The sequence below is a fragment of the Lacerta agilis genome, chromosome 7 (assembly GCF_009819535.1).
Source record: "Lacerta agilis isolate rLacAgi1 chromosome 7, rLacAgi1.pri, whole genome shotgun sequence".
NCBI lineage: Eukaryota > Metazoa > Chordata > Lepidosauria > Squamata > Lacertidae > Lacerta > Lacerta agilis.
The window spans coordinates 3,603,222-3,627,765 of NC_046318.1; the positions used below are offsets into that span (position 1 = coordinate 3,603,222).

The 24,544-nt window shown below is 42.1% G+C and overlaps 1 protein-coding gene across 1 annotated transcript in view; it reads left to right on the plus strand.

Moving 5' to 3' along the window:
• Positions 1–9,188: 9,188 nt before the first annotated feature.
• PSD2 (pleckstrin and Sec7 domain containing 2) overlaps positions 9,189–24,544 on the plus strand; it is a 44,361-nt gene continuing 29,005 nt past the window's right edge. The window contains exons 1-4 of the mRNA XM_033154178.1: positions 9,189–9,778; positions 10,673–11,161; positions 15,667–15,861; positions 22,784–22,864. Of these exons, the coding sequence (XP_033010069.1) occupies positions 9,225–9,778; positions 10,673–11,161; positions 15,667–15,861; positions 22,784–22,864 (1,319 nt within the window). The 5' untranslated portion in view covers positions 9,189–9,224. The remainder of the gene's footprint in view (positions 9,779–10,672; positions 11,162–15,666; positions 15,862–22,783; positions 22,865–24,544) is intronic.

Sequence of the window (24,544 nt, forward strand, 5' to 3'; positions counted from 1 at the left end):
AAGAATTTTGGATCATGACTTGGCTGAGATTTGTTGGAACTGTTTTAAAGAGGCTTTATAAGAAATTGGATATAGAAACTGGAGGAATGCTAATTTGGATTATTGGAAAATTATTCTGAGAGTCATAATGTGCTGTCTGAGTGGTTAAAATTTTAGGGCTCAGCTTGGGAATCTAGGAAATTGAAATCTTGCTGAAGGGGAGAATGGCTGGATTTTATTCTGGAGTGCATATGTTAAATATTCAGAATAGTTGTTTTAGAGGACTGTCAGGCAGGGAGGCGGGGATTCCTTTTTCTTTTTATATATTTTAGTATCTTTCATATCAAGATTCCTTTATTACGAATCAAGGAGGGCACACACAGGAAGGGGACGTGTGGAGGGTAGGAAGGATCTCTCAAAGGGGGAGAATGGGAGAAGAGGGGGGCACCCAGGTGAGGCCTGGGGGGATCTGCCTTGCTATATGTGGTTACATGGTATAATATGCATAACATGAACGTGATAAACTGTCTTTTAAGTTAGTCTTCCTCTATTCTTTTCTCATTTTCTTTCCCCTATACAATTGTGTTTTGTATTTTCTTATAAATGACTTGAGTTTTATTGTTTAATATGTTTTTTTTAATTAAAAAAACTTTCTTTTTTTAATACTCTTTATTATTTTAAAAAACATTCATGCAATTCACACACTTGGTAAATACAACAAAAAAGATGACACACTATACAAAGAAGGAAGAAAGATAAAAGGAAAAGGAAAAAAGGAAATTATATATATATTTATACACACACACACACACATATAAAGACAAAAAAAATTTCAAAAAATTTCAAAAAGCCAAAAGAACACAAAACAATTTTTTTACATGTTTCCCAAAATTTAAAACATTCTTGTTTTTAAATAAAAAGACTCCCAATTAGTATCGCTGTATATGTTATTCTTTACCCAGGTTCTCGCACAGTTATACATTTTTTGTTCCCTTCTTTTTATCTCTTTACTTACTCTGATTTCATATCTTACTTGGTTCAGTCTAATTCTGCTAATAGGAATTTTCCTATACCATTATTCTCCATATACTCCTTAAACAATATCCATTCTTTATGGACTTTTTGTTTTGATTGTTCTCTTACCCTTTCAATAAAATTGTTATTAAAAATAGTGCGTGTGTCACAGGGGATCTGGCAGTGTGTGTGTGTGTATGTTTAGTTGTTTTAAAATTATTGTTTTCCCCTATGTTTTTAGCTGTTCTTATTTTATCTGTAAGCTACCTTGAGTCCCTGTCAGGGAAGGAAGGAAGGAAGGAAGGAAGGAAGGTATTAGTAGTAGTAATGATAATGATAATAATAATAAATGACCCCAAATTTAACTTGTAATCTTCAATAAGTATTTCTGTTCTCTGAGTAATCCCCATTGATTTTATACCTATGGATTCTACTTTGCTGCTGTTGATGATTTTGTCCTTGCTAGCAAGGAACAAATGATATTCCATTGCCAGAAGAAGGAGAATTTAGGGGCTTGATGCAGAAGTCTTTGAATGAAAGGCTTTTACTGTCCTTGTTGCAGCCTCCTCCCATTTCACCGCTAACAAGATCAGAACCAGTTGCAGTGGCAATTCAAAGCCATCCCTGCCCGCTGCTTTAGTCCAGACCAGCGGTGGGAATCCTTCCAATAGCATAGCAGTAAAATTACCAAGTAAATACTTTTTGCTGCCTATTCAGTTTTAATGAAAAACTGGTCTGGTACCAAATCAGGCTCCTAAAGCAACTACAGTCTTGTTTCCAATTACAAGCAAAGCAAGGCCAAATGTTTGCTGCTTTGGTGGATGTTCTTGCCATGTCCTGATCACAATAATGGAAAAAGTAGCAGAGGGAGCTGACCCAATTTGACCACAAGGCAAAACAGGGATGGGAAGAACTTGTAGAAATGTTCTGGAATACTTTCCTGTGGGAGCTGCCTTGTTAGTGATGTGCAACAATCTTTTACACAGGAGAAAAATAAGGTAACAGCAAAGAACATAGCAGCTAATATATATTGGTGATTTGTTGTGGATGAGGTGTCTGTTAGACAAAAGTTGTGTTAGGCCAGTAAAGAAAAAAAATGCAAGACTTTTAACTAGGGTTAACAAAAATACACAAATTAGTGAACACGATTTATAATATTGTTCTTGAGAATTCTTGCTTAAAATGTTCAAGTGTCTGTGTGTTTGAAAATTGGAGAGAAAGAAAAACACCAAACTCTGTAGTTTATAACAGTACTGTACTAAGATAAAAATATATATATATCATGTCCAGGTGACAAAATGTATGGACCAGAGCACGCCAGGCACCCCTATCTTTCACTGCCTCCCGCAGTTTGGCCAAACTCATGCTAGTCGCTTCGAGAACACTGTCCAACCATCTCATCCTCTGTCGTCCCCTTCTCCTTGTGCCCGCCATCTTTCCCAACATCAGGGTCTTTTCTAGGGACTCTTCTCTTCTCATGAGGTGGCCAAAGTAATGGAGCCTCAACTTCAGGATCTGTCCTTCCAGTGAGCACTCCGGGCTGATTTCTTTAAGGATGGATAAGTTCGATCTTTTTGCAGTCCATGGGACTCTGAAGAGTCTCCTCCAGCACCATAATTCAAAAGCATCAATTCTTCGGCGATCAGTCTTCTTTATGGTCCAGCTCTCACTTCCATACATTGCTACTGGAAGTTAATATGGTTCAATTCCAGCAGAAATCAGGCCTCACTCTGGCTGGATCTAGACACAGCAAAAATTACACGATTCTGTTAAACATGTTGTAAACTTCTTAAAGGGAAATCCCGTGGGCAAATGACAGGACTCCACAGTGCCATCTGGTGTCTCAGTGTTATAACTCACATAAAGTGCTTTTTCTTTTCTAGGGTAGCTGAGTCCTCTGTCTCTCAGCTGCCCAGCCTGCTTCCTGCTACTAGCTTCTAGTTCACACATCTCTACTCTAGCTTTGACAGTTGAGGGAGGGGGCTCCCCCATTTGTCCTCTGGCAGTTGTTATTTAATGATCCATGCTTAGGGGGCATTAGCAAGAAACTTGTATGCCTATTCCAGCAATTGGATCCTTGTTGGATATAAGACTCAGGCATACAGCCTACCCCCACCCCCCAAAAACACCTCAAAACAGTATGTATGGTCCTCCTTTTGGTTCCAGCCAGTAAAAGCCCTCCTTGAATCTGGATGAGATTTCCTCATTACACACCAGTAAATTCACAATTCCAATCACCCTTCTGGTGTGATGCATCTCAGCAGTATTAATGGGAAGCTAAAGGTGTTACTCTTGCACTGAGAAAGATATTTATAACTAACTTGTCAGCAGGAACAAATCTGCAAATTTGCACATTTTTGCTGTAGTTTAAGGTGTTACGGAAATTACAAATATTCTCTCCTATGCCGAAACTATAAACGCTGCCAGAGACTTATCTATATTTCAGAGTTGAAATTGCCATAATCTGCCTTGAGTCTTTAGGGCAGGAGGGGCTGTAAATAAAGAATTCCACTTTTAACTGCAAGGGACAATACTCAACAAACAGATAAGTGAAGGCTCAGTGCTTATTTGTTCTGGTCTCTATCACACCCCTGAGGCTCTGCCCAATTCTTTTCTGTACTTGACATGGAAGGTCCCTGACTTAATTCTGAAGATTTCCCATTCTGTTCATTCTGAAGCTGCACTGCTCATTGTGCAGGTAACTTGTGCTATTCTCCCCCCCCCACAAGGAGCACAATTATTTATTTGTTTTTTAAGATTTATATCCTGCCCTTCATCAAAAGATCTCAAGGCAGTATAAAAAATACAAGATAAAAGCACAAATAATAGTTATAACAGAAACATGATAATGTGGCATAATAGCCCCCATCATTTCAGTCCCAATTTTCCCAGGGTTTGAACACATCTTGTGGCTTCCTCCTGCCCCAAGCTCAAAAGGGTACCATAGAATATCAGATTTTTCTATTAAAAAGAAAAAAGTTTTATCAGTATCATGAGGAAACCCACTCCTACTTTAGCATGAATCAGTGGCTGAGGAACTTGTGCTTGTGGAGTCATTATCAACCATTGCTAGAGGGCTTGGGTTGAGTGGGTGCCCTTCTGCTGCTGCAAACCACCAACAGAGTAGTGTGGGATCTGCCCCCCCAGTGGCTGCCAGTGGAATTCTGGAGGTGAGGAGGAGCGGAGGGGATTCCACTGCCATTGTGTCATGGCAGCATCAGACCTGATCTGGGCCTGACATCAATGGCAGACTGTCAAGCCCTACCTTCTGGCCACCATGCAAAGTGTGTGTGTGTGTGGATTAGGCTCCAAAATGTGCTGCAGATTGGAGAATATGGTTTGGATTGCACCCCCTAAAGTAGACAGCTGTTGACAGTGCTTTTTTTCTTCTAAATGTTTCTTCTAAAAAATGTTTCTTCTAAAAAACATTCTCTAAATGTTTCTTCTAAAAAAATGTACCTCGGGTTACATATGCTTCAGGTTACATACACTTCAGGTTACAGACTCCATCAACCCAGAAATAACGCTTCAGGTTAAGAACTTTGCTTCAGGATAAGAACAGAAATCGTGCTCTGGCGGCGCAGCGGCAGCGGGAGGCCCCCTTAGCTAAAGTGGTGCTTCAGGTTAAGAACAGTTTCAGGTTAAGAACGGACCTCCGGAACGAATTAAGTACGTAACCAGAGGTACCACTGTAGTCTTATTTTCCTACTCATATTGAAATACTGCTCCTCAATGAGGCCAAACTTAGATTCTTGCACTGAGAAAGATATTTATAACTAACTTGTCAGCAGATTCACAAAATGTTTAGGGATAAAAATGTTTCCATTGCGTGCGCGTCCGGCCGCACCTTGCTCCGTAACCGCTGGACCAAATCACATCAAATTTAGGACAAAGCGTAACATGACCATGGGGGAAGGATATAGCATAATAATAATAAAAAACACACACCTGTCATGCCTAAAATATAGAATAAAGGCCAAAAAAATAGCGCGCCTATTATACCTCACCAGCAAAAGGAATGAAGAATCCAACAGCATCCAATAGAAAGGCGGATTGCCTGCTGATGTCATCAGACCTGGCCAGAGCAACAATGCCTTTGCCCTCAGCTAAAATGGCCGCCGCAGCTTCGCATGTGCCGAGAAAAAAAAACACGGAGCAGGAGGCATGCCTGAGAGGTCGCACTGAGTAAGACCAGCTGTGAGGGGATTGTGTCGCTGGGGTGCGTGATTTTGGGACTGGGTAATTTTGGGACTGGGGTAGGGGAGAATGCTTTTTAAGGCTCCAGTGCCCTAACCTAAAATGGCCGCCGCAGCTTCTTCACATGTAAAATGCATCTCTGGGTTATTTGTGGGGCATAGGAATTAGTTCATTCCCCCCCCCCCCCCCAAAAAAAATATAGTCCGGCCTACCACATGGTCTGAGGGAAAGTGGACCGGCCCACGGCTGAAAAAGGTTGCTGACCCCTGCTCTAAAGGGACAGGGAAGAATGAAAACAGGAGCTTCCAGAATAGGCCTACTCTTGGGGTCAGGAGAATTTTAAAAAGCAAAAAACAACAACAACAAAAACACAGCAACGCGAAAGTGGGGGGGGGGGGAGACAGAGAGGTGCCAGGCAAGAGTTCAACAGGAGAAGCTGTGGGGAGGAAGGCAAAAACAGGAAATACGGAGAGGAGGCAGGCATAAGTTCAACGGGAGAAGCTGTGGGGAGGAAGGTGAAAGCGGGGGGGAGGGAGACAGAGAGGTGGCAGGCAAGAGTTCAACGGGAGAAGCTGTGGGGAGGAAGACAAAAATGGGGGAAATATGAGAGGAGGCAGGCAAGAGTTCAACGGGAGAAGCTGTGGGGAGGAAGACAAAAACAGGGGAAAGACAAACAGGAGGCAGGCGGAAGTTCAACGGGAGAAGCTGTGGGGAGGAAGGCAAAAACAGGGGAAAGACAAACAGGAGGCAGGCAGAAGTTCAATGGGAGAAGCTGTGGGGAGGCAAGTGAAAATGGGAAATACGGAGAGGAGGCAGGCGGGAGTTCAACAGGATAAGCTGTGGGGAGGCATGCGCTTTCTCTTTTACATCTTCCTTTGCCATTTCACAAAATGAGCCACAGCAACGCGTGGCCGGGTCAGCTAGTATATATATATATATATATAAAATATAAAATAATTTCCTCCCAGTAGCACCTTAGAGAGCAGCTAAGTTTGTTCTTGGTATGAGCTTTTGTGTGCATGCACACTTCTTCAGATACACTGAAACAGAAGTCACCAGACCCTTATATATAGTGGGAGGGTGGGGTGGGGGTTTTTCTCAGGAGGATAGTAGGAGATGGGTATGCACACGAAAGCTTACACCAAGAACAAACTTAGTTGGTCTCTAAGGTGCTCCTGGACAATTTTTTAAATATATTTTTTATATATTTTGACTGTGTCAGACCAACACGGCTACCTACATGAATCTAAAATGTTTAGGAGTAGGCGTACCCCTGCGTCCCCCCAGAAAAAAAGCACTGGCTGTCGAAAGCAATGGGCATAAGCTGCTGCACGGTGGACGATGCCTTCCAAAGAAAGAGTAACAGAAGTGTTCATGCGTCTACTTTCCTTGCTTGGCAAGTATATATACAAGGGTGGTGTGGGGGGAAGAATAAGGCAATAACTCCCACCTGCATGGTTCTCCCTCTCCCCCAGATGACCTCAGGTCACTCCAGGTGCACCTGCCCTAACCTGTGGTGATCCAGGCCTGCTTCAAGCCAGCCTGGCCAAATCACATGCACAGCCCTAATATACATGTGTATATTTCTTTTAAAAAACTGACAATGAGGTCAGAGAGAAATGGTATACAAAGTACAAAGACTGACAGTTATGTGAAAGGGCAACCACTCTCGGTATGTTTTGTGCTAAATTTCCCTCTCACCTCACCCTTTAATTTCCCCCTTCTGTAGCCATATATACTTTTCAATTCAGGATATTTCATGGACCTGATGAAGTCCATAAAAGCTCGTTCCGCAGCAAAGTTGAAGTCTTCAAGGTGGCCTCACTCTGGGTTTTGCTGAGCCAAAGCAGCTCGGCTGCCCTTTGGGGTTTTGACATTTTTGTGTGCTTGAAGGGGAAATAGTTTGTTGGAAAGCATTCGGAATAACAGATTGCAAAGCCATTCGAGGAGATGGAGCGACTCTTCTAAGAGGAAAGGTTGCAGCAGTGGGGGCTTTTTGGGTTAGATAACAGGCAAGTCAGAGGAGACATGGTAGAGGTGTCTATAACATGTGGCAAGTATGGATAGAGAGAGGTTTCTATCCTCTCATAACACTAGAAGTTGTGGACATCGAAGGAAGGTGAATGGTGGAGGGTTCAGGGCGGACAAATGAGAAGAACACGTCTTCACACAGCACAGAGTTAAACTATGGAACTCCCTCCCCCAGGAGGCATGGATGGCCACCATCTTGGATGGCTTGAAAAGAAGACTTTAAAAGAGGAGTGTAGGAGGAGAGGACTATCAGTGGCTACCAACCACGTTGGCTATTTTCTGCCTCCACTGCCAGAGGCAGTAAGCTTCTGAAGACCAGTTGCTGAAAGCTGCTAGACTTGTGAAGTCATTTGACAAGTTACAGATATCATGCAGCACAGGATAGTAATCCAGCAGCAGCACAAGGCACGGCAGTCTGCATGCTCTCTAGTTGTCAGCATTTCCCAGTTCCTGGTTAAGAAGAGTCCTTGCCCACACAGTTCAGTTCAAAGCATAAGGTGTGCAACAGCCTCCCATCCGATGTCAAGGAGATAAAGAACTTTTAGAAGACATCTGAAGGCTGCCCTGTATTGGGAAGTTTTTAATGTTTGACATTTTACTATGTTTTTATATGTGCTGTAAGCTGTCCAGAGTGGCTGGGGAAACCCAGCCGAAAGGTTGGAGTATAAATCATAAAGTTGTTGTTGTTGTTGTTGTTGTTTGTTGTATAAAGACACAAGACAAATATAAACACACTAACTTAAGAGACAAATATAAACACACTAACTTAAGAGACGCTGGTGCATTATGAACTATTCTACTAAGTACAATTCTCTGTTCGTAGAAGTAAAGCTGTTGTGATCCAAATATACAGAGTGATCCACTAGCACTTTACCATGCTAGCTCACCATTCTTTACCAACACCACATAGAATCATAGAATCCTAGAGTTGGAAGAGACCACAAAGGCCATCCAGTCCAACCCCCTGCCAAGCAGGAAACACCATCAAAGCATTCCTGACAGATGGCTATCAAGCCTCTGCTTAAAGACCTCCAAAGAAGGAGACTCCACCACAATCCTTGGTAGCAAATTCCACTGTCGAACAGCTCTCACTGTCAGGAAGTTCTTCCTAATGTTTAGGTGGAATCTTCTTTCTTGTAGTTTGAATCCATTGCCCTGTGTCCGCTTCTCTGGAGCAGCAGAAAACAACCTTTCTCCCTCCTCTATACAACATCCTTTTATATATTTGAACATGGCTATCATATTACCCCTTAACCTTCTCTTCTCCAGGCTAAACATACCCAAATCCCTAAGCCGTCCCTCATAAGGCATTGTTTCCAGGCCTTTGACCATTTTGGTTGCCCTCCTCTGGACACCTTCCAGCTTGTCAGTATCCTTCTTGAACTGTGGTGCCCAGAACTCGACACAGTACTCCAGGTGAGGTCTGACCAGAGCGGAATACAGTGGTACTATTCCTTCCCTTGATCTACACGCTATACTCCTATTGATGCAGCCCAGAATTGCATTGGCTTTTTCAGCTGCTGCATCACACTGTTGACTCATGTCAAGTTCGTGGTCAACCAAAACTCCTAGATCCTTTTCACATGTACTGCTCTCAAGCCAGGTGTCACCCATCCTGTATTTGTGCCTTTCATTTTTTTTTTTGCCCAAGTGTAGTACATAATGTGATACTTTCAGCTGGATGGTTTTTATAGGACTACCAATGGACAAGGCACTTTACACAGTATCAAGCTTGTTAAAAAAAGGCTTAGGAGTTAGGGGAGCAATGGAATCGGGGCAGGAAGGGAGAAAAGGGTGGACATGTGCCAATGCAGTGCTTGGTGCTTGGGTTTTCTTTTGGCTGGAGATGCCAGCTTTTAAAAAGCCTTACCATCATTTAACTGTCATTTAATTTTAAAGATCAATCAGTTGAGATTCTGATGTTCTCTCTCTCCATCTCTCTCTCTCTCTCTCTCTTTGTAGGCAATATTCAAATCAGCGAGTCAAGCCAGAACCAACAGAACATGAATGGAAATATTCCGTTTTCACAGTCACCGGCAACATATAATGAGCCACATACCTCAAGCATGCAGCTAGCCACAGTCCTCTCGAATGAGAGCAAGTGGCCGACCGAGCCAGCAGAAACCCCTGGCATCGCACCCAGCATCCGGAACAATGCTGACGAGCCAGCCAGATCAATGTACAAAGGCACGGATCAGGGTTCCTGTGTGGAGGATGCAATCCAACATCAGGGAGCAGCAGCAGACACAAGGAGGGAGAGGGCTCTGCAGCAGGGAAGGGGACAGCAAGAACAGTCAGGAAGTGTCAGGGACAGTACCAGCAGCCTGGTGCTGACAAACGGCTTACACACAGAGTCTGAGTCTGGAGAACAGAGAGATTTTGGCAGCAAGGGGGAAGCTCTGACACAGCCTCAAACCACTCTGAGGACTGGTGCTGCTGCTGCTGCTTTGGAAGAGAGCAGGTCGCTATTCAGCGAGACACTCAGCAACGCAAGGTTGCATTTACAGCAGGATGTTGCAGAGCTGTTTGATCCTGAGGAGGGAGAAGAACAGATAAGGTAACAGAAATGTAGTCCATTCATTTGATACTCAGATTAATGCCTTTGAGTTTCTCCTGGAAGCTGCCTTAAACTGGGAACTGGATTTGCAAAGGCCACTACCAAAGAAACATTTTCAAGGCTGCCAGTGACTCAAAGGGTGCTTTCCTTTGCTGCTCCTTTTGTTCCTCCTTTCCCCAGTGTGTCAGATTTTTATTTAAAGGGCTGGTACTCCAACCTGGAGCCATGCCCTGGGGTTGTGCCCTCTGCCTATTCCAACAGGAATTCCTAGGCAAGTAAACTTCCTTGGGTGGTGGGTGGGCAGATTCAGATTTTTCACCTTAATAGCCTGAGCCAGCCCCAGGATTCTGTGACTGTGGTACCTCTTTGACACAAAATCCAGACACAAAGGAATTAATTATCAGAGGAGTTGTGCAGTATGTCTTGTATGTGAGAAGCTTCTTGCAGCCTTGCCCAAATGTTTCCCATTTTGGAGGCAGATTCTCTCTTCTTGGTTCTATTTATCATCCTTCTACTTGTCAAAGAATTTATCATTCTTTGAAGTTCTCATTCCACCCTTTTCAATGCTAAAGAAGCAAACTGCTTTTCTTGTTTTAAAAAAGTTTACGCAAAAACATTTTGCCTCTTCAGCAATGTCATAGAAGTGTCTAAGAAATTACCACGCTGTTAGGCATTTTATGGTCTTAGAGAGCATCTTGTGCTACAGCGGTTGACTAGATTATTGCAAAAGTCATATTCTAGGATCAGGTATGTTTCACTGCAAAAACGTCCCTATATTCTGTGATTTGCATCTCTACTCTTAAAACCCAATTCACAAATTATACTATCTCTGAAAAAAAATTACATTCAGTGGATGTAACTTCTTTATTGTCGAGTGTTATGATTTCATTTCAGCTTCACTGGTGCAGAATGCAAGCTAAGTTGCAGTGATGATGACAGGGAAGATTTTGCATTCAAAGACATCAGGGACGGATTCAGTTCTACCTTTGAAAAAATTGTTGAATCTGACCTCATGAAGGGTACATACTATAGCAGTCTGGATTCCTTGGATGTGCTCTCACTGACAGATGAGACAGACAGCTGTGTTAGCTTTGAAGCTCCACTCACACCTCTTATTCAGCAAAGAACTAAGGAAAGCTCTGAACTTTTGGAACAGAAACTCCTTGCTCACGGAAAGGAAGTCCTGGAGCCCACAAGAACAGAGAGGCAGGAAGACACAATGGCCGGGGCGATAGATGGTGACTCTGGGAGCCCCCTGAAGCATTCCATCACCAGCAGCCGGTCCGAAAATGTGCTGAGCAGGGTATCTCTGAAAAACACCCCAAATGGGTACCACATGGAGAGACCAGAAGAAGATGCCACAAGGCTTATTAATTCAATCAGGTAAAATGACCCTCTTATACTAACAGCTGTCAATCAATTGGATATTTGCAGTTGATTAACTATGCTGTTTTAACCAATTATTCACTAATGAATCACTTGAAAACTCTGCTTTATTTCATATTCTTGATGTTGTTGCAGTATTTATAGAGCTGCAGGCTTTAAATGGTCCAGTTAGTAGAACAATCTATGAAAGTGTAAGTTTATTAATTGTTGGATGCTAAATTTGATTGAAGAGGGTGATGGGTAGATTTTGTTTATTAAATTGTTATCACATTTTCATAAGTATCTTCAGAAGGCACTTGTACTGAGATTTTGATGACATGCTCCTAATTAATATAACCCTAGTTAATGTATTAATTGGTTAAAGGCAGATTATTAATTGTATTATTATTATTTATTAATTTAATTAATTAATTAATTAATTGCGTTATTAATAAACTGAAGTGGCAATCCTATACCCACATACCTGGGAGCAAGGCCCATTAAACTTAATGGTACTTATTTCTGAATATAGGTTTGCACTTTAAATTGCATTAATGGGTCAACAACCCTAATTATTTATATATTGCCGCAGTGCTTAAGAAAGCAGGGTTGGGAGTGAAAGGTAACAAGGAGTTTACAGTCTATTTTTTTACTATAGGGGAGAGAAGGAGGGAAGAGATAAATGATGGAAATACACTATCAGGCTTTCCTTCCATAGACTCCACTTCTTGTTCAATCAGCTTTGGAAAATGCTCTCTACTTTCAGGAATTCTGCTAGATGTGATATCAAATGCCTTAATTTGCATTTGACTTGCAAGTTTTTAGGGAGTTAATAATTACAGTGGTACCTCGGGTTACATACGCTTCAGGTTACAGACTCCGCTAACCCAGAAATAACGCTTCAGGTTAAGAACTTTGCTTCAGGATGAGAACAGAAATTGTGCTCTGGCAGCGCAGGGGCAGCGGGAGGCCCCATTAGCTAAAGTGGTGCTTCAGGTTAAGAACAGTTTCAGGTTAAGAACGGATTAAGTACGTAACTGTATCTAGTTTACTGTGGGCACTGATAGTTGCCAAGATCACTACAAGCAGGGAGGGCAATCGTCACCATTTTCTCCACTGCGAGATGAGCGCCACACCCCATAATCGCCTTTGACTGGACTTAACCGTCCAGGGGTCCTTTCCCTTTTTACCTTGCAATCCTTAGGAAAACCCCTTATCTGAAGCTGCTTGTTTGCATTGGGAGGAAATCCCTCATCAGCACCAGTCCACTTTGGCCCTGGGCTTCCTTTACACCCCGCAAGGAGCCTGTCATCTTTCTGCCCTCCAGAAGCAAGAAAATCCCCATGGCAGGGAAGCCGCTGCTGTTTTCTCTCCTCATCGTCATCCAATATAGGCAGTCTCCCACCAACCGATCTTCCCATTAGCACAATATCATTCCCTAGGTAATGTCAGGCTTGCTTTTATTAATCCCTACTCCTTGATGCACTATGTACAGAAGAATTTTTTTAAGAGTCTTCCTCCTTGGTGACATAGGGACACCGCTTCAGAACGACAGACTATGGCATGCTATGGCAGATATATGTTTGGTCACATAGCTCCTTGGCCAGTTCTATATAGAGGTGAGAAAGCTGGATGGGTGTGAAGTATATTGCAGATCTGGTAGGGTCGGAAAAGCAAGTCATGTCATGTTCCGTACAATTCGTAGTCTAAAGTTGAAGAAATAACAACCATAGCAGTGCTGAGAGGGCAGGTGGCTTGCCATGGCAGAAATCAGATTTTTTACACCACGCGCTTCCATGATTTGATATTTGGGGTATTTGTAGCATTTGTGGGTCTTCGCATGATTCTGTTCATGCACACCATTGGTTTTGAAGCCAGAGGAGCTGCGTATTGTGTGGGTTTTGGCCTAAAAACTGTTGGTGCCTGAAACCAACAGACGATGGCTATGATTCTAGTATTAAATGACGGTAGCTATTGAATGGCAGAAAAAGTGTTAACTGCAAACCTTTGTAACAACAGTTTGATTCCACTGAATAAAAGAAAACATGGAATATAAAATAAATTATTTATATAAAATAGATAAAATATGGACTATTACAGTTCTATATAAGCTTATGAATTTATATAATGTAATCAAAATTACACAAGGAAAGAGAATTCTGGATACACCTTAAAAGGAAAGGTGTAGTTTTATTGCTACTGAAATACAGTGGTGCCCCGCTAGATGAAAAGAATTCGTTCTGCGAGTATTTTCGTCTAGCGGGTCTTTCGTCTAGCGAAGCGGCAATGTAAACCGCGGTTTTCGCTAGACGGAAAAAAAAAACGAAAAAAAAAATTGTCTTGCAAGGCAGCCCCATAGACATTTTCGTCTAGCGAGTTTTTCGTCTAGCGAGGCATTCGTCTAGCGGGGCACCACTGTAAGACATATTTTTAAAATATAAGTTGTTATGGGATTTCACGTCTTTCTGTATTTTTAATTTAAAATGTTCGTTTTCAAGTAAACGACCATAAAAAGGCTACATCTTTATCTTATAGTAAAGTTAGATTAAAGTTCTTTAGGATGGGTACATTTTTTTCCCTATAAGGCCAGGGCACAGCCCCAAGACAGAAACCAGGTTAAATCCCAGATGTACGGAATAAATAAGATGTACGGAAAGGAGGACATATCTAAAAATGTGTCAAGATCAGAGCACAGGTTTCTAAGCATAACAGCCTAAAAGGGCCTTGAACATTCAGGTCTAAAGGCTGCTTCTCACTAGAATCTGTGCTCAGATAGAGAAATGCCACATGTTTTGAGAAGGCTGTGTTACTGATCTGTCATGGAAGCGACAGCTTAACCCGTTGCTGCTCATCTTTTCCATGTATTTTAAGCAATCATTTATAAAAAATATACTTTAGTGTTCCATACTCATAGTGCATATGTTTTGTACCTGAAGGCAACTTGTTATGAGGCCAAACTAGTATGAATCCTAACATATGTTAACTCTCGACAGCTGTCTTCATAATAAAACTATCCTATCAACTCATTAATCTGGAAGTCTTAATTGATGATCTTTGGCTTCTTGAAAGACCACAGAAACAATGGTCGCATATCATTTGAATTGTTTTGTACAGACTGAAGCTGTGCTTCTGACTTACCCCAAATCCTAGTATATTGCGAAGCGTGACCCCTGTATTCCAAACATCCTATATGTGGAATGCTGAGGGCCTTGTCAGACCATTTTAAGATAAGGCAGAAAAATCCTGTTTTGATGATCCAAACATTTAACACGATTCTGTAAGAAGAAGAAAAATACATTTAAACCAGTGTCTGCCAATGTGGCATCTGCTTGTGGGAATATTACTCTCATATCTATTTGAACAACTTATCAATGTAAATTTGGGGCAAAAATATAGTGCTTTGTAAAAACAGCATGGTTTAATTGATGGGGGTATTGTTAATGCCTGATAGCTTCACAACCCTGTTAAAAAGAAAAAATCAACACCGTGAAAGATCCCTGTAACGAGATGAGCATATATAACTACCAAAACAACCTTGACGAGTTGCTGGCTAAAAAATCTCGTTGCAGCTGTCTTGAGTTACACAAAATATAATTTCTTCTTCTTTTTCCCTTCTGAGGAAACTGATAAATCACAACAGTGAAACGAGATTTTTAGCCGGCAACTCGTCAAGGTTGTTTTGGTAGTTATTTTTGGTATTCGGAGTCATTTGCTAAGTTTGTTAAATTATTATTTTCCTTTGGATTAGTTCACAACTTTTTTGGTGTTTTTTGAGCTATTCTACTTTGTTATTTAAGTATTACTATACTTATTTAAGTATTACATACTCTCATCTTGTTACAGGGATCTTTCACGGTGTTGATTTTTTTCTATTATTATTATTATTATTATTATTATTATTATTATTGGCCAAGTACATTTTCCAACATACTTGGAATTTGTTTCGGCTACATTGCAATGTAAACATACAGACACTGTTCCTCTCACAATACAAAGAAGCAAAGAAACCCCACCCATATTTTACCTCCCCTTAAGCTATACAACTATGAATTTAACAATTTAATGGCACAAGGGAAAAAACTATTCTTGTGCCTGGCCGATTTTGTATATGAAGTCCTGTAGCGACGTCCAGATGGAAGTAAATCAAGCAGATGATGACCAGGATGTAAAGGATCTGTTACAATTCTCTCTGCTCTCTTCCTAACTCGGGTAGCATAAATTGTCTCTATTGAAGGCAAGCTAACACCAATTACCCTTTCTGCAATTCTTACAGCTCGTCGGAGCCTTTTCTTGTCTCTCTTGGAGGCTGTACCGTACCAACCTGTTATAGAATTAGAATAGTTTCAATGATGCCTCTGTAGAATTGGATCAACACTTCCTGGGGCAATTTAAATTTCCTTAGTTGACGCAGTTTTTATTTGGATATTCTCGTGATTGTCTTTTTCCCCCTAGTCACAACCCTGTTAAGCTTTTGCATATTTAGCTGTGTTGTTGTTGTTGTTGTTGTTGTTTTGTCCTTGCAGTGATGCCAGCATAAAAGATGCCCTTTCTGACTCAGACTCTGATATGGGCAGCACAGAACAACTTGACCAGGGAAGCACAGATACTCTTGTCAATGGCTGCAAGGCAGACAACGCGGCTGCCAAGAGGTTGGCCAAACGCCTGTATCACCTTGAAGGTTTCAAGCACTGTGATGTAGCCCGCCAGCTTGGGAAGAAGTAAGTGCCACCATCAAAGAACCAGGATAAAACAAGTGCAGAGCCAAAGGGGGAGGGAGGGTTTTCTTTTCATGAAAGGGGTGCCCCCCCCCTTACCGTATGTTGCCACAGAGTATGAAAACGTTTGCAAAGGTCTGGAAGTGAGAAGGAAGAGAGAACAAGGCCCTGCTTTTGTAGCAATTGGACCAACTCAGTTCCCTTACCCTGATCCAGTTGCAGATAAAATATGGATGGAGATGCTCATTGAAGGAAATGCAACATGGGTGAAAAAGATCCCCATTTGATTGATCTGAATGTGCACCCTTATCCACTTTGTCCCAACTAGTCATGCCTACTAGATAGCCAACGCAGTGTGGCCAGAGTGGGAGAGAGACAGTGTACTCAGAGCAGACCCACTGAAATTAATGGACTTTAACTAAATGGTCATGTTAAGAGAGCCAGTGTGGTGTGACTATTGAGTATTGGACTAGGATCTTGGAGAGCAGGGTTTGAATCTGCACTCAACCATGAAGTGCTGTAGGTGACCTTGGGCCAGTCACCACCTCTTATCCTAACCTACCTCATAGGGCTGTTGTGAGGATGAAATGGGGAGGAGGAGAAGCATGTAAACCAGGGGTCAGCAACCTTTTTCAGCCGTGGGCCGGTCCACCATCCCTCAGACCATGTGGTGGGCCCGACTATGGTTTTTTGGGGTGTGTGTGTGTGTGTGTGTGTGAATGAACCAATTCCTATGCTCCACAAATAACCCAGAGATGCATTTTAAATAGAAGCACACATTCTAATGGTGTAAAAACACCAGGCAGGCTCCACAAATAACCCAGAGATGCATTTTAAATAAAAGGACACATTCTACTCATGTAAAAACATGCTGATTCCTGGACCGTCTGCGGGCCAGATTGAGAAGTTGATTGGGCCGCATCCGGCCCACGGGCCTTAGGTTGCCTACCCCTGATGTAAACCACCTTGAGGTCCTTGGAAGATGAAAGTAGTATATAGATGCAATAAATTAACTAACTAAATAAACAAACAAATAAATGTTCATTAGATTCAATGGATCTACTCTGTCAAAAAACATAGCCACCTCTGGTTGCAATGTGACATTGCCATTTTCTCTATGTGGTTTCTGAGTGGCTTTAGAAAAACTTTGTAAAAATAAATAAATCACCCAAGCAGCAGCAGATTGGAGAAACAGGGGTTGAAAAAAGTATGGAGAAACTTTGTTGAATTTATAACATAAAAAGGTTTCCCACTAACATTTCTCCACCACCATTATTATCTAGACAATCTTCACAGTGGGAGAAAAAGTTCCCAAAAATTCAGTTCCTCCATGGAAAACTTCACCCCTTTGCAGGAGGGTTTACAGTAATTGTGTCAGAGCTCACTCAAGGCTTTATCTTGGAATCTCTTTTCCATTTGAGGTCTTAGGTCTGGGACACATGCATACACACCTTTTCTCTGAGCAGCTATAGTGTCAACTTCCACCAACAGTAAACTGCGCTCAGAGATTGGAGACAGAGTGTGTCTTTCAGGGCTTTGGGGGTGACTTCCAGGCTTGCTTCAAATCAGCACCACTCTCTTCCTCTCTACCTCCCTCTCTCTAATATTTTATCGCATGGGGAAACTGAGCCCAGGTTCCTTGTTGTACTTCTGCTCTTAAGGCTGCTGTGTGGCAAATCTGAAAAGGGTCAATAGTTCTTGTCCCCATCCCACTATATTAGCATTCACATTTAAATATATTTTGCACTCAGATGTATGTCTTGAAACTAAATGGGGCAGTTTCCCATCAGAACACTTATTTCTGAGAGAAGGGGCACCTACTAATTTAAAGTTCCAAACAGCATGAAAATAGCTTTATTACAATGTCTCCCTAAAGGCACATTGACCTCATTTGCTGAAAAAAGAGGAACCTGGTTTTCTAAGTGACAGCTTTCCCTGACATTGTATTCCTGCTTTCCATATTAGTTTCTAATTTAAAGTTTAAAGAGAGAAAGGAGAGAAATGATAGGAAAGAGGGCAGGGGAAGCATTCCCCAGAAACAAGGAAAGGATTAATGCTTAAAAAGGAATAGGCACAGGGGCATACCCAGGATCAAAACTGGGGGGGGGAGCAAAGCCATGATTGTTCAGGTTGTGACATTTCAGCACGGAAAAGGCGAATAAAACCAAAATTTTATGAAAATTATATATAATTATAGCAGTGCTTTATTACGGTAGTTATTACAATTATTTGCTTGGATTTTTTTTTTTTTGTATTCTGGTTACATGTCTTATACTAATATCATTTTTCTTGGGTTTGAAGAAAACTTGTTCAAAACTTTCGTTTCAATCCAGTCCTGATTTTCCTTGAAGAATTTCCGATGGACGCTCATCAAACACAACCCAGTCAGTCTGTCCTCTCCCGTTGTACTTCTGAGCCAGGTCTTTACCCTTTGAAGGGTACTGAAAGATCGTTCAACAGTAGCTGTGGTGGACGGGAAAGCAACTAGCGGCGGGCGGCTCAGTTTATATAGTGACGCGGAACTCACTAGACCCCTCTAGAAGATTCCCTCTTCTCTCTGCTAGAGCCCGCTAGAGACCTCTCCCTCCCTTGAATCCCACTGGCTGGCTGACATAGATTCCTCTACCAGTCGCTAGGTGGCTCTAGATACTTCTCGGTTTTTACACCATTTCAGTGTGGTAGACAATTGATTATTTGCCATCGCCCTACCTAATCATCACTTTATAACCATTTATTTTTTTTTGCTTCTAGGGGGAGGGGCAGCTGCCCCCCCCCTGCCCCTTGCTGGGTACGCCCATGAATAGGCATATGCTAGAGATTTCAAATCTACTAAGGCCAGTTCAAGTCTTCAAATATAAATTCCTCTGAACTCCACCTTTCTATACAGCCCTTCATCTGAGGATCACAGGGTGGTTTACAATATAAAAATGCGAAAATACACAACAGAGCAACAGGCAAACCCAATAACCCCCGCAGTTTAATAGATTGTTTAAAACCAGCAGTGTGTCCTGTTTTCGAGGGCCTTTTTTTCTTTATCTTTTTCTTACTTTTTCTTTTCTTTTCTTCTTCTTTTCTTTATCTTTTTTCCTACTCTTCTTTTTGTTCTTTTTTCTGGATGAAGATGTATGTAAGTTGTAAACTTGTTTGTGCATATATTCATGTGTATATGTGATATATGTAAGAATATTTTTAAAGAATCAAATAAAAACTTTTTTAAATCCTAAAAAAAAACCCAAAAAAAAAACCAGCAGTGTGTCTTGGGCCCAGAAGCAGTCTTTCCTCAATGAGCAACCTGGCTGCTGATTCCTGCACCCGTTGAAGTTTCTGAACCAGCTTCAGAGGCAACCTCACATATAATGTGTTGCATTGATTTAATCTAGAGGCTACCAGAGCATAGACAACAGAAATCAGGCTATCCCTGTTCAGATAAGAGTGCAGCAAGGCCACCAGCTGAGGCTGATGGAAGGTAACCAGCACCACTGAGACCACCTGAGGCTCAAGCGACAGCAAAGGATCATGAAGGACCCCCAAGCTGCATTCCCACTCCTTCAGGTCTAGGCCCCTTAGTCTTATTTGGATTCAGCTTCAGTTTGTTGGCTCTCTTCCAGTCCATTACCAAAGCAAGGCTCACCCACTGCCTCACCTGCAGATGTAAAGGAGAAGTATTATCACCAAGCCCAACCCCCTGCAATGCAGGAATCTTAACTAAAGCATCCATGGCAGATGGCCATCCAACCTCTGCTTAAAAACCTCCCGGGAAGGAGAGTCCACAACCTCCCGAGGGAGAGCATTCCACTGTAAAACAGCTCCTGCTGTCAGCTTGTACTTCCTGATGTTTAGTCAGAATATCCTTTCTTGTAACTTGGAGCTATTAGTTCGGGTCCTACCCTCCAGAGCAGGAGAAAGCAAGCTTGCTTCATCTTGAGATATTAAAAGATGGCCATCTTATATCTTCTCAGTCTCCTCTTCTCCAGGCTAAACATACTCAATTCCCTCAACTGTTCCTCGTAAGGCTTAGTTTCCAGACCCTTTATTACCTTGGTCGCCCTCCTCTACACACGTTCCAGCTTGCCAATATCCATCTTAAATTGTGGGGGCCGAACTGGACACAGTACTCCAGGTGTGGTCTGGCCAAGGCAGAGTAGAGTAGTACTATACTTCTGTTGATGCAGCCTAGAATAGCATTATCTTTTTTGCTGTTCCACTACACTGCTGCATCACCCAATCATTTGGGGTGCTTAAAAAATCAAATTAATTTTCCTCAGGGGCGCCCCCACCAATTGGGCCACCTGAGGTGAAACAGGAAGGTTCTGCCTCCTCACCCCAGCCTCGCTTACTGGGGTCACACAGATCTCGACAGAAGAAACTGCTACCACACAACCCCAGTGGCAGCAGGGGCACTCATGGGAGCACTGCCCTGTAGGTTTCTGCCACCCAAGGTGGCTCTTTTAGCCTGCCTCAGGGGTTGGCCGGTCCTGAATCCCTGCAGACATCGGTTCCCATCAATGACTTTCTCTGCTTTTCATAGTTGCTCTCTGGAAAGGGAAATATAGCAACAGAGCTAAGAAATTGCTCACGAGATGACCAAAAGATGCCAAATGACTAGATCAAGGAGGAAAGGATATCACCTTGCTCTGCAGTGGATACATCTCTGCTGTGTTTGTGCTCTCTGAGCCTAATTTCTTTCTGCTTCTACTGCTTGTCTTTAAACACTGCATAATATGACTGGTAAATTAGATGGCTTGATCCAGGGTTGGCTAATTCTGGCCCGAGAGCCTTCATCTGAGAATCACAGAAGAGCTGTGTGTCATCATGATGTTGCTGACGATATATTCCAAAACTCTGGCTGACCCCAGTCAGCAGTTTGATGTAGAGAGAGAACCAGTGGGTTGCTTATGTCTGGATACAAACTCTTTAAGGAGGACAGGCAAGGGTGTCACTCTGAACATCTAGGAGGTTGGGAATCCCAAAAAGGGAAGACTGTTCTACAGGAAGAAGTACTGTGGCTGGAGACACCAACCCCATCCTGCCTAGGAATGTACTGTTGTCCTCCCAACCATAATCCCTATGGTGGTCTTGAGAGAGCTGGCCTGGATAATCCATTATGCTAGATGAATAAATATCCTAGGAGAATTATTGTTCCAGCATTTATACTGTTTCAGAAAGGCAATATGAAAATTTAATAACTCAAAGGAATGTAAATGTTTTTCTTTGGGAATGTGTTTTTTTTAAAAAAAATACTTGTATTTACTTTTATTCTTACTCCTGTTGGAATACTGGAGCTGCAGCAGGAGTTAACAAACATGATTTCAAGTATCCATAACATGTGAAATGGAGTTTCATGTAAAAACACACTCCCATCAATCACAATGTTTTCTTTTTGTTTTTCTTGTTTGCTTGGCATAGCCTGGGGAACAGTGGTCAAGATGCTTTGATTATTCAAAGGCATTTAGCATGGCAACAAATGGCTCACTTTTACTCTCATCCCTATCACTTACTGGTAAATCCCCCATTCACCAGCAATGCTGGGAAGTTGTGGAAATTAATGTGCTTTTGTTACATATGTTGCTTCTCCAAATGAATTGTATATATACTAATAAATGCATTTGTTAAAAGCAACAGTGATGGGACACCTTAAAAACTAAAATTTAAGCTTTCATAAGCTGTCATAGACAACAGTCTATCAGGTGCCATAAGACTCTGTTCTTTTTGCTGCAAGACCTACCCATCTGAAAATTCATTTATTGCAACAAATCAATGCTGGTAGATATGTGCAAAGAGCAATCTGGATGTGGTGAATTCCAACCTGCACCAGTGAGGGACACTAGAACTGACAACAAAATCTGGTCATTTACCCAAGGCAGCTTGTTGTGAGAGTTACCAGTATATGACGGAATTTTCTGAAATTTCCCACTGCATTCCTGAAAATGCTAAAAATTATTGGTAAATGCCAACACTTATCAAATATCCAACATACTGGTACGTAACTGTTAAAAACCCACCTCTTCTCTCTTTTAGTGAAACATCCCAAAAATAAATGCAAAGAGCGTAAGCTGAATGAGGAAGCCATTCAAAGGCTAACAACATAAACTTACAGGTAGGTAGCCGTGTTGGTCTGCCATAGTCAAAACAAAATAAAATAAAAAATTCCTTCCAGTAGCACCTTAGAGACCAACTAAGTTTGTTCTTGGTATGAGCTTTTGTGTGTATCTGAAGAAGTGTGCATGCACACAAAAGCTCATACCAAGAACAAACTTAGTTGGTGTCTAAGGTGCTACTGGAAGGATTTTTTTATTTTATTTTGTTTTAACATAAACTTAGTTGGTCTCTAAGGTGCTACTGGAAGGATTTTTTTTTATTTTTTTATTTTATATTTTGTTTTGACTATGGCAGATCAACATGGCTACCTACCTGTAACATAAATCTTGGAGTGGGACCTGTCATTGCAACAAAATATTATGTATCCTTGCTTACCACATCAGCTCCCCACCCAACCACAATCCGGTTCTTTGGTCTGTATAAAGCCTTCATTGCTAGCAGTTCTCCTGGCTAGCTCCCAATCCTGACCGTTTAATAACTGCTATTCACCGCTCACTGAGAATTCTAGTGTCTGCTTCATTAATACAATAATGAAGCAAACATTAAAAGGGGGAAGGACCTCCAAGTCACACAATACAAAGATTTCTATAGTGAACTCGGAGCATGAATATTTTTCAGTCCAGTGGGATATCTTGGCTCTGCAGTTGAAAACCAATGGGACTGGAAAGAGCTCATATTTGGCTAGAGCAGTTTCACTACAGATTAGGGATGTGCTGGGACGTGTATCTAATGTAGGAACACAAACCCACGTTCAGTGGATAGTGGAATTCGATTCTCTGGTGAAGAGTATGCACAAGTACACTGACTGTGGCCTCTTTAATTGCAGTAATGAATTCAGCAAACTGGTAGCAGAAGAATATCTCCGTTTCTTTGACTTCACTGGACTGACCTTGGATAAAGCACTCAGGTGAGCTGCAAGGGCAGGGATCTCGAATGCGTGAGTTAGAGGTAAGGCCCCACACTATCCATTTCTGTTACCATCAATTAATTTCAGACATCTCTGGAGTCTAACAAAAATCAAGCACTTTCAACTTGATTGCATGTCTCTTATGTCTGGATTCCTCTTTATTTACAGATACTGCATTGAAATAGGTTAGTTTTATCAGCCGCATTTTGGGTCATCAGATAAAGGGCAGGCGACCGGGTGGTGGGCCGAGTGTAGCAATAACACAGTTTCATATTGTGATGCTTTTCACTTCCCATCTACCGGCAGGGTGCTTTGGGTTTTGTACGAAGGCTGCTGAAGTGGGAAAGGGCTGCTGGATCAACAGAAGTCCCAGTGCTGGCTCATATGTTGCCTCATTGAAATAACGATCAGAGCTGAAGTTTAGCATTGCCTTTTCTGTTACCTTTCTGTTTCCCTTTGAAAATCCTTAGGGCTTTATGAAACATCATGAGCAAATATGTGTGGTGATAGCCTGATAGCTCTTTCAAAAGAGAAAAGTCACTTAAGAGTGATTTCTCACGGAGGTTCCAGATGTACGTTTGCCAGGAGAGGGGAGTTCCAGCAGGAGCGGAGGGGTAGGAAATCCCTTTCTGCATTGGAAAAAGCCCTTCATACATGATTCTCCACAACATTTAGTCAGATTCAGTTTCAGACTTCTAGTCCTTTCATTTAAGACACCCAGCCTGTTCAGCCAGAGTACATTTCTTCTCAGTCTCTATTCCCATCTGTTTCTCTCTGCTGTGCTTTGCACTTCTAACCTTCTCCCTCCGGCTAGGTGCTGGGCTTGGTCCAAATGGTTACTTTCTGTATATTTGGATGTCATCTAATACAAGCACACATTTCCCCAATGAAATAGCAGGTCAGACTGTTTCTATATCTGGGAGAGCATTTCCATGCTTAGCTTCTAGATCTTTTCAAAATTGCTGTGTTGAACTGCCAAATGAGACTGCCTGGAAGCTTCAGTACAACCCCACACCATCTGATGAATGAAGGCTACTGGGAGCACATCAGGCCTGTACTACGATGTCTGCATTGGCTCCTTGTTTTCTTCCAGATACAATTCAAGAAGGTGGTTTTAAACTACATGGATCTGAAGAGCTTGTCTTCAGTGTACTTTGGAGACATCTCCACTCGCAGATCCCTTTGCAACACCTGAGATTAGGAGCTTGTTTTTACAGTTTGTGCAACAGATGAAGAAAGCAAGAACACAGAGGGAGACTTTCTCTCACTAGAGAGCCACACTTGGGAGTATAAACCTAAGTATCTTCCAGATGTGTTTTAAGACTTTTTGGGTCATAGGAACATACGAAGCTGCCTTTTACCAAGTTGTTTGCCCATTTAGACCGTTATCGTCCTGAGACCTGTGGGTATAGGGTGGTGTACAAATTTAATAAATAATAATAAAAATAATAAAACTCTGAGTGCTTGTCCACACTTCTGCTTGTTCAGCACCTCCCCCCATCCCCACCCAGAGAAACCCACTCTTTCCAGCTGAATTGAGGCAAATGTCAGTCATGTTTTCCACAGACGGATGTTTGTTACAATTCAGCAGTAAAGAGGGTTTTCCTGGGGTAAGCAGTGGGGCAAACAGAAGACCGCTTGGACAGAAAGCGCAGGACAAGTGGAAAACCTCTTGGACCC